General features: G+C 34.1%; 1 protein-coding gene across 5 annotated transcripts in view; it reads right to left on the reverse strand.

Moving 5' to 3' along the window:
- The window catches only part of Orc2 (origin recognition complex subunit 2), a 42,076-nt gene that overhangs the window by 28,594 nt on the left and 2,244 nt on the right, over positions 1-11,238 (reverse strand). Inside the window, exons 2-5 of one of the 5 annotated variants that reach the window (XM_015481223.2) lie at positions 10,396-10,444; positions 9,038-9,141; positions 8,455-8,598; positions 3,827-3,916 (exon numbers count right to left, since the gene is read on the reverse strand). In XM_015481223.2, the coding sequence (XP_015336709.1) occupies positions 3,827-3,916; positions 8,455-8,598; positions 9,038-9,134 (331 nt within the window). In that variant the 5' untranslated portion in view covers positions 9,135-9,141; positions 10,396-10,444. Of the gene's footprint in view, positions 1-3,826; positions 3,917-8,454; positions 8,599-9,037; positions 9,142-10,349; positions 10,445-11,238 lie in introns of all 5 variants that reach the window. The other 4 variants (XM_015481224.2, XM_048808269.1, XM_048808270.1 and 1 more) reach the window with 4 other exon arrangements.

Raw genomic sequence — 11,238 nt, forward strand, 5'->3', positions numbered from 1 at the left:
GGGGGGGGGGGAGATATTATTTATTTTTAGCTTACATATTTGTGGAACACTTAAAATAATTTTGATGTATAGTTATAATCTTAGTAGCTAGAAATAAGAAAAAAATGTACCCCAGAATAAATATAGGTAGAAAAATGCAGTATGGGTTCATATAGAAAATATATTTCTTAAAATAGTATAATGATGTTTGGAAAAGTAAAGCAAAGCTCAATCTAAGGATTTTTGCATTTTATCCTGTAAAGGGTAGCTATACAAGGTACTTGACCAGGGGAGATACATAATCTATTTATTTTGTTTTTCAAAGAAAATTATGACAAGCCAAGTCAATTACATAATTTGTGGTTCTCCTTATTCAAAATGAAAGAAAATGCATAACTAAAGGTACTTATAAGGCCTTTTCCTTTTTTTAAAGGCTGAATATTCCATCGTGTATATATGCCATACTTGGAGACTTGGGTTGATTCCATATCTTGGCTATTGTGAATAATATTCAATGAACATGGGAGTGCACATATCTTTCCAACATACTGATTCTATTTTTAATTTCCCAGAAGTTATCTCTTTCTTCAAACTGGCTGAACTCCTAACCTTTCTACTTGTACTTTTGTCTTTGCTCTTTTGTTTACATTTATTTTCTCACACTGGACACAGTTTTTACAAAACCTTCCTATCTAACTTTTAGTCTATAAGCCTTATATTTAAGTTAGCCCAATTAAATGAAATCATCATTTATACTCAGTAGTAAATGACAGATTATATTATCCATAAAATACTAATACATTCTATTCTATTGTTATATTTAGTATATAAGCAAGAATACTTACTGAGTCAAAGAAATTCTTTAAAGAATATCACAACTATAGGTCCTAACTAAGCTTAAGTAAAAGAGTAGAAGTTATCTGAGTGGATAACCAACATGCACATAACTTAGATTTATCTGTGTATATAAAAACGTTTAATTTCTTGATACGGATAATAAACAATAAAAAACACATCAGTTAGGTAAATTATTTTATGAACCATGTGATGTTCAAAATTAGTAATATATTCATCACATTTTTGAGAAAAAGTAAACAAACTGGTAAATGATCAAATTATGTTCAGAAGTACAGGTTTTATGATTTCTTCCTATAATTCTCTAATCCATGTCAACACTTAACAATTGTAATTTTTACTTTACCTTGAATGTTGACATGGGTCACTGGCTGCAGTGATTGAATAAAAAGACATCACTTAAAATTATACAGAGGTGCTAGGCATGGGGGCACACATCTGCAATCCCTGCAACTTGGGAAGTTGAGGCAGGGGGATCACAAGTTTGAGGCCAACCTCAGTTACTTAGTGAAATCCTGTCTCAAAAAACAAAACAAAACAAGACTGGGAGTGCAGCTCAGTAGTAAAGCACTCATGGTTTCCATCCCCAGTACCAAAAAAACAAAAAACAAAAACAATGGGGCTGGGGATGTGGCTCAAGCAGTAGCGCACTAGCCTGGCACGTGTGCGGCCCGGGTTCGATCCTCAGCACCACGTACAAACAAAAGATGTTGTGTCCGCCGGAAAAAAAAACTAAAAAAGGAAATATACATAGGTTTATAATTATAAATCATAAGTGCTCTTAAAATGACTATTATATTTTACCAAATGGGTAATTATTATTCCCTTAATTTTGGTATTCCTATGCCTTTATATACTGATAAATCTTAATTCTCAAAGCGCTTTCATATATATTGTTTCCTTGCCTTAAAGCTTTCAAAAATGACGACCTCTCAAAAGATCTAAATACAGTACCAGAATGTTTTAAAATAAGTGACAGTTTAATGATAATGTTACATGTAATTTATTATAGTCCAGTTCTCTGAAAATCAGCAATTCATATAAACTCATATGGGTGGTAACTTGTTTTAAGAAAAAGGTTAGAAGAGACCATTCCTAACAATTTTATGTAAATATTTTTCTATAATACAAATAAAATCTTCTAAGTACAGTATCAAAGTCTTAATAAAAAAATTATAAAATCTCTTTGTGTATATATGCACTGGGGATGAAATCTAGGTCCTTGCACAGGGTAGGCATGTGCCTCAGAACTGAGCTACATCCTAGTCCTTTTTACTTTTTTGGTACTGGGGATTGACCCAGGGGCACTCAACAACTGAGCCACATCCCCAGCCCTATTTTGTATTTTATTTAGAGACAGGGTCTCACTGAGTTGCTTAGCACCTCAGTTTGCTGAGGCTGGCTCTGAACTCACGATCCTCCTGTCTCAGCCTTCCGAGCTGCTGGGATTACAGGCGTGCACCATTGTACCCAGCCCCCCCACCCCTTTTTAAAAAAATTTTGAGATGATTCTTGCTAAGTTGCCCAGGCTGTTCCTGAATTTGTGACCCTCCTGTCTCAGACTCCCAAATACCTGGGATTACAAGCATGCACTTCCACATCCAACCCTGTGTGATTTGAGTCACTCATCACTTCCTAATTATTTATTAAGCACCTAAGATACATGTATAAATATTTCAAAATGAACCCCAATATTATGTATAACTATAATACACTATTAAAAAATAACCAGGACCCACTGCTGAACAATTAAAAAGAATATCTGGGAAAAGGATTTGAGATTTTAAAAATATCCCGAGATGGTTCTTATGAGAAACTAGAGTTGAAATGCAACTCTTTCTTTTACATGAGAACATTGCCAACCCAAGAGTTAAGTGACTTGTTCAATGTCAAGTAGCTTTTTGGGGAATTGTAGGATTATATTTGAGGGCTCTTAATTTTCCCACTTCTCTATACATTGTGCATTCTACACATTCACCACTTATATACTATGGAATATCATTAATCATGACCTCCCTCATGTGCATACATATCTTGTATCCCAAACTAGACTGTCATCAACATAAGGAAACAGAAATATATCTGTTCTCTGTACCCCCTTCATTGCAGATAATTTAAGGGCTCAGAATATATTTGTGGACTGGTCAATTTATTTTGCTAAACATTTCTGACACTGCACAGCTGCCGTCTTGTTTCTCAGAAGTCATAAAATTCTGACAATCCTTAAATTGTATAGTATGATCAAGTAATAAAAATGGAAGTAGGGCTGGGGTTGTGGCTCAGTGATAGAGTGCTTGCCTAGTATGCGTGAGGCACTGGGTTCAATCCTCAGCATCACAAAGAAAACTAAATAAACAAAATAAAGATGTTGTGTCCACCTACAACTTAAAAAATATTTTTTTTAAAATGGAAGAATTAAGAATTCTGGGGAACATTCTAGTGATTTTTTGGGGCAACCCACCATTACCCAAGGCATTCACTGACTTTTTCTAAGCTTTTAATGTATATGTATTTTTAAAATAAACTTCATTATTATTGTTGGGGGCGGGGAGAAAGAACGAAAACACCTAGTCTACATGTTGTGGTACAAAGAACAAAAGAAAATAATTAAGACTGGGTTTCAGCTCAGAATAGAAGACATCTGAACATGAAAAAAACTAACTTAAGCGTGCTTAATATAACATGACATTATTCTTTTAGGAAATGCCTCATTCTCTAAATCTTAGGAAAAGTTTTGGTATCTTTTTTTTTCTTTTTTTAATATTTATTTTTTAGTTATAGGTGGACACAACATCTTCATTTTATTGTTATGTGATGCTGAGGATCAAACCCAGCACCCCATGCATGGTAGGTGAGGTCTACCTATGAGCCGCAACCCCAGCCCCAAGCTTTGGTATCTTTTAGGGAATGTAATTGGATAATAACCAAGGGAAATGTCCTTAAATATAGCTTAGAAAAGACGAATGATGTAGAAATCAGAAAAGCAACATACCTAACTTAGCCATCTTTTCAGAATGTTTTCTACTCTGAAAAGAATAAACTTTATTTCCAACATCTGTAGCAGAGCCATTTTTCAAGGATTCTGAAAGAGAAAGTGCAACATGCATTTAGGAAAAAAGGACAAAATTAATTTATAAGAAAAAAAGAGAAAACTTTAACTAAAATCTTAAAGATTCATACCCCTCACTGCATTGTAAAAGGATGTATCAATATGTATTTACAAATAAAATATTAAAAAATACATAAAGCAGACTAATCCTACTTATATAAATTTTAACACAAAAAAATGCTATTCACAAATACAATTTTTCTCCAGACTGGATAAATTAGTGAACTCTGAGATTTAAGTCAAGTAATGTCAAGATGTGTATTGATTATAAGAGGGTCATACTTCAGGGGAAATAATTAATAATGTATTTAAAGGTTGTCTTAATCAGTTTTCTATTATTATTACAAAATACCCTAAGGCTGGGGACTTTCTAAATAAAAAAATGTCACAGTTCTGGAGGTTGAAGGACATGGCCCCAGCAAGGACTCAGCTCTGATGAACATTCTCTTGGCTCTGTCACATGGTATATGGTATCATAGTGGAAGCCCAGGTGAGAAGTAGAAATTACATGGCAAGATAGGAAGCCTGAGAGCAACTCAAGAAACAGGCTCACTTGTTTATAAATGGCTCTTACAAGAACTAATTCAGGGTCTCACAAAAACTACATCCCTTCTGGGGCAGCACCCCCTTGATGAAAGTAACTTGCACTAGGCCCTACCTCTTGAAGAGCCTACAACTTCTCAGCATTGCCACACTGGGGATGATACTTCTAATACATGAACTCTTGGGGGGAACAAACCACATTTAAACCATAATGAAGGTCCCTGCTGAAAAGGCTTTTTGTTTTTAACTCTTTCTAAAGTTTCTGTGTCAAGTATTCCTGTCTTTTAAAAATTCTCTTCTTCTGAATATAATAAAATATTATGTAGAATCATATTATTTAGTATCTCAAATGAGGTAAAAGATGATAGGTGTAATTACCTCTTCCCTGTAGAAAACATAGAAAACTCACTACACTTTAGAACAGCATTCTCTACCCCTATGATTGCAAGCAACTAGAAACAAACAAAAATATCAGTTATATTGGTAAGACTGAACTATTCTGTTGTGCATGCCCACAGCCAAACAAAAGCTTCATTTGCTGGACTCAAGACTGTTACACTGGAGAGTTTGTAGCAGTACTGTTAATACCAGAATGTACTTGCTACTGTATTTCACAGGGAATAAAGAAAAACTCTTTAGAGATCTGGTTCTAGGTCTGCTGAAATTTGTTTTACTACAATCAAGAGAACCAAAAAGAACAATCTTATCCAGGAAACAGAAAAATATCTAATCCGAGGAGGCCTTTAAACAGGAATATATCAAACAATAACTCCTTTCATAGAACTCTATTATTGTAGGTTCTCTCAAATGAAGTAATAAAATATCATAATAAACTACAATTCAGTGAAAGTATTAAAAGACAATAAAGGAACAAAAACATGTATTCCAGTTACATAACTTTCTTTCTGGGACAGATTTTAAGAATTTGTACAAATAGCTGGACTATATCACCTACATGCAAGCCACCCTAAATACTGTTTTGAACTAGATTTATGTGGACTCTAGCAACAGAGTTTGAAATTATGATACATGACAGGTAACTGATCTGAAGTGTTATTTTATATAAACCAAAAAACAACACAGAACCTATGATAAGAGTATTTGTCTATACAACTGGCCAGTACTCTTCAGGTTAAAGAAAGCTAAGAGAACCCACACTAAGATTCTCATTCAGTGCATCTCCAATACAAACTCCTGTGACAGTTACTTGAATGGTAGAAAGTAGAATTGAAGGTACTTCATTGTTTTGTCTCCTCCATGCCCACGTGGGGTTCATTATTTTAAGAAAAAAAAAATTTTGAACAATAAGCATCTTCATTCCTCCCCATAAAAAATCAAAATAGGTTAAAACCAAATCTTTAGGAAAACATACTATGATTAAAGAGTGTAACTTATACAAACTTCAGGAGAATGAATACGTGGCAATATATGTCAGAACTTAACAAAAAATGTTCATGCCCAATGGGTATGTGGAGCAAAATCCTTGCTAGCAAGTTCATTAAGGAAATAATAATAATGAATGTATCTAAAGGTTCAGTAGAGCAATGTAGTAAAAAATTCAAAATAACCACAAAACCAACAAAAGGTGACCGTTAAATTATTTCATATCCATATAGTAGATCAGATTCTGCAGTCAATAAAAAAGTGTAAAAAAGAATGTCTAATGACAGAATCATGTATCTATGATACACTACTAATTGTAAAAAGCATGTTAGGTTACAAACTATTTTATTTAAAAAAATCCAAGTTTATGTGTGTATAGACAGAAAATACACATCAAAATGTTAACAGTTCCATGTTCTCTAAAGAACCCATTCTCAACAGGGACAATGACACTTCCTCTCCCAATAGGGTTAAAATTAGTTTTTACTGAGGGAGGAGTAGAGGGAAAAAAATCTTTGTTATTAAAGTGGTCTGTGGCCCTCCAAAGAGTCACAGTATATAAACAGATAAATAGCATATAAGTAGTTTATAAGTTCCATGAATCGAAATGATTAGGAGAAAAATAAAATATGAGGGATGACAAAAATTAAGGCAAGTCTTCCCAACAAGTATACAGCAATAAAAGATATTGTTTACGTATATGCAAGGTATTAATCCTCTCAGCCTTTTGAGAATGCCAGTCAGGGCTGGCAGTGAAGGGTAGATTAGGGCCCAGAGGCAACTTCTGGTCTGGAACATCCTCATCCATTTACTCTAGTATCCCTCTAAATACCACTTTTTGATGCTGCTATTTATTTTTATTTTTGGTACCAGGAATTGAACCTAAGGATGCTTAACCACTGAGCCATCACCCCAGCACTTAAAATTTTTTATTTAGAGATAGGGTCTTACTAAATTGCTGACGCTGGCTTCGAACATGCAATCCTCCTGCCTCAGCCTCCCAAGCTGCTGGTATTATAGCTGTGTATGCACTACTGCACCCTGCCTGATGCTGTTATTATGTGGAGAAAGTTGAAAAAGAGTTGTTTCTTCAACTACCATTATAATAAGAAAGTTGAAAGAGTTGTTTCTTCAACTACCATTATAATAAGAAATGATTTTTAAGAATTCAGAGGGTTGGGGCTGGGGTTGGGGCTGAGCGGTAGAGTGCTCACCTAGCATGTGTGAGGCCCTGGTTTCAATACTTAGCACCACATAAAAATAAATAAAGGTATTGTGTCCAACTACAACTAAAAAAAAAAAAAAAAAAAAAAAAGAATTCAAAGGGATGGGGATGCAGCAGTTCAGGAATCAAGCATGTGCTTAGTATGTGTGAGGCCCTGGACTCAATCCCCAACACCAAAAACAAACAAACAATAAAAACAAGTTTCTCTTTTGGAATACTGTTTTCAATCTTTTCTTATTTTAGCATAATAAGTAATTGAGAATCCAAAGTTCTCATCAGAATATGCCTCCCACAAAATACTGATTTTCAAATTAGGAACAAATAGGAGATTCTACCCTACCCACTAAGCCTAATGAAGGGCAGTGGCTCTTTGAGTTGAACTAAATCCACTCTTAAGAATATAGAATGGGGGAACTAAAACACACAAACAGTCATTTAACACTGGAAACTAAACAGGAGCACAACAGACTTAAGTGAGAGAAAGGTAAAAGGTAGTCATGATGGCAATTTATGTGAAATAGTGAAAAATACATGCATGCATGAAGTAGTTGGCATAGACAGAAGCACAGAGATGACCCAAGGGAAAACAGGAGACCTATGAGAGCAAAGTTCCTCCATTTTTAATATCGTCGAGCTAATGCATCATGACCAATGATATTGATATCTTTCCTTATGTTTATTTTTTTTAATTTAATTTTTTTGTAGTTGTAGATGAACAACATGCCTTTGTTTGTTTATATGTGGTGCTACGGATCAAACCCAGTGCCACACACATGATAAGCAAGTGCTCTGCCACTGAGCTACAGCCCCAGGCCCCTTATGTTTATTTTTTAAGTCAGCTTGTGTGGATCTGTGTTCCTTGTGCCCAGAAGAACCCTAACTAAATTATAATATAAGTCTAATTTAAGTATGATCTGACAGGAATTTAATTTAGGTGTTAAAAGAACCATAATATAAACATGTCTAAGTTGGAATAACACTAGTTCTTAGAATGTTCTTTCTGATTATTTCTGTAAAGGAAATCAAGGTAACAACAAAGTGACTTGCTTTATAAAATACTTTTAATAAGTTAAAAATGCATGGGCTGGGGTCACAAAATAAATATCTTAAGAATAACTTTAGAATGGTTGGTCTATGAATTGCTTTTTTCTAAAAATAAATATAAGGCTGGTTATTAAAAAAAAAAAACGGAACTGCAGAGAAAAAACTCTTTAAGGATATACTTTTCAAGAAATATAATTATAAACCACCTTTTAACTTGCTAAATTACTTCTGTGTATCCTGCAAAGCAATTTCTGCTGCTGGCAAAAATATGAGTGTGTATCTCCCCAAACAAATGCCTCTCCCCTTAAGCAAATACCTTGAACATTTCTTCCCAAAACTTCCACATAGTTCTGATCCTTTAAGACTTCTTCATCATTTTCCTCCAACTCATATTCTGGCTTCTTTATTATTTTTTGGGGGTTGACTAAAAGCTGAGCTCTCTCCTTCTTTAATTTAGTACCTATATAAATATACAAAGAATTTGAACATGACAGGTATAAATTCTTTCTAAATATTACATTTAAATAAGTAAATAAACTGTACTACTGAAATAATCATTACTTAAAAGCTGGGGAAAAAAATGTCATTCTTCCAGAATTTATAAAACTGAATTGAAAAAAAAAACCTTGAAAGTGTTTGAGGGGTCAAAATAACCTCATCTTTTAAATTACAAAGGGTAGTTATTATTTACTACCACTGAGCATCTCATTTTAGACATGGCCTTATTTATTTATTTATTTATTTAAAATTTAAATTAGAAGTCTGAAAGAAATAAACTAAAAATCAAAACAGTTTTTAACAGTCTTACTAGATTAAATACTTCATGTTATAAAATGTTAAAGTAGTTTTAAAATAAAATAATCCATAAGCATCTCTTCAACTGTATAATAATTCTGTACCTCCTTCCCTATCAAGAATGTGATTAAGAACATCATCATCTCCCACAAATTGAACCTCCAGCATCTTGTCTTCCTTTAATTCCAGTTTATTCATCATGGCCAACCTAAACAAAAGCAATAAATCAATATGACCAAAAATTCATGCCATCTGCCATATAAATTATACATTCATAGCCTGGCATTATATTACCTATAATCCCAGTGTCAGGAGGATGAGGCAGGAGGAATACAAGTTCAAGGCCAGTCTCAGCAACTAAGGAAGGCCCTAAGCAACTTAGTGAGACCCTATTTCAAAATACATTTTTTAAAAAGGGGAACATAGTTCAGTGGTAAAGCACCCCTGGGTTCAATGTCAGTTAAAAAAAAAATTCATGTAATGAACACATGTATAACATTTTTAAACTATTCTAAAGTAAGGAGTCAGCCCTGCCATCCCTATAATCCCACCTCTTTAAGAGGTCAAGGCAGGAGGATCACTTGATACAATGAGTTCCAGACCAGCCTAAACAACACAGCAAGACCTCTTCTCAAAAGTAGAAAAAAGGCAAGATATTTTATGCATTATTTTCTATCATTATGTTTGTGATTGTAGGTAACTGAATTCTTTATCTGAAAAATAGGGGAAGAGGAGGAAAGATGTCTGCAATTTGAGAAGAACCAAAAATCTAACAAGGGTAACTAATATATAACCTCAGGAAAATATTCTGCTTGTAAAGAAAAGACCTAACCTATCTATATAACAACCATATTAACAGAAACGAGGCGATTAACACACAAGATTTTAGAAAAAAGAGTGGATTTTACTATCTGTTCACTAGAAAGGTAGAGTCCACTGGGGGAAATCTGATACTTCATTGGTACACCAATCCTTCGTCAAATAACCTTCAAGTACCTCCCTTTACCATTCCCCCAACCCTGCCCCCGGTATTGGGGATCACACTCAGGGCCTCATACATGCTGGTAAGTGCTCTACCACTGAGCCTCAGCCCATCCTTCTCTTTACTTTTACTACATGCTATCCAAGCAGGTTATGATCCCAACTATGGTTCTCTAGGCATCTTGCAAACTAAACAGTAAATATGAACCTCTCTAACAACTTACAGTCAATATTCACTGAACAAACTTCAGTGTGGCAAGCAAAAGCTTTATCAGCTCTGGCTATTCTGACAAAATTTAGTTTCAAAACTTGAACATTTTTCCTTTCCACTTTCTTAAAAATCCTATTTTTCCTTTTCATCTGAAAAAGTAACTACCGACTCTCTTTCATGACCTAGTTAGTTGCATGCAGACACCTAAATGTTCCTAAGCTTACCTTTGGCAAATGTCACACTTAAATGCCTTATGTCAGTGTCATTTACCTTTTAAGCTACTACATGTTCTGCAGCTGAAAAATGCAGACAGAGTCACCTGTAATTAGAAAAAGAACTCACTCAGGGTCAGGTAACAAGAAAACAAAAGCAATGGGGCAAAACACAGAAATCCTTGAGTTATAAGAAAAACAAGTAAATAGATAATGTTCTTCAAAGTTCTTTTGATGGCAGATAAATGTCAAAATGACTATTACTATTTTAGCTAAAGAGCTCTAGAGACTTGAGTGCATTTGGGTTGGAAAGGTGAGGAAACAAAATTTAAGCATTTATTCTTTGCTAGACATAGTTCTACATGCTTTACATGCATTCTCATTTGATCTTCATAACTCTATGGAGTTATAGTAAAGATCATAAATATTTCATCCATAATTCATATAATAACCACTGCTAGTAAAATATGTCCTCCTGGACAATTTTTTCTAGTAATGATACTGCTTCCTATTCTGGGGAATATGGGGGAATTAGAGAAAAAAGCTTAATGCATTTACATGATATTTGTGTAAGATAAACAGGTGTGTTTTTTTTTTTGTTGTTGTTTTTTGAGGAGCTGTATGTCAGGCACTGTATTAGGCACTTTTACATACACCAGTTCATTAAATCTGCATTCTTTCAGGTATAGATTGTATGTGTATAATTTCACCGTTCATAGATAAGTAAACTGAGGTAAGTATTAAATTTTCAACCAAATTCACACAGTACAAAAATATTTCAGGGATGAAACTCATCTCTAACCAATTCCTAAATTTCTGATTATCCTATTATACCACATACTTCTACTGCCATTGAATGAAAATCTGTTACCCTTATTCCTTGGTTGACCTCCAGAAACTA

This window comes from Marmota marmota, unplaced genomic scaffold (genome assembly GCF_001458135.2).
Source record: "Marmota marmota marmota unplaced genomic scaffold, marMar, whole genome shotgun sequence".
In the NCBI taxonomy this organism is placed as follows: Eukaryota; Metazoa; Chordata; class Mammalia; order Rodentia; family Sciuridae; genus Marmota; species Marmota marmota.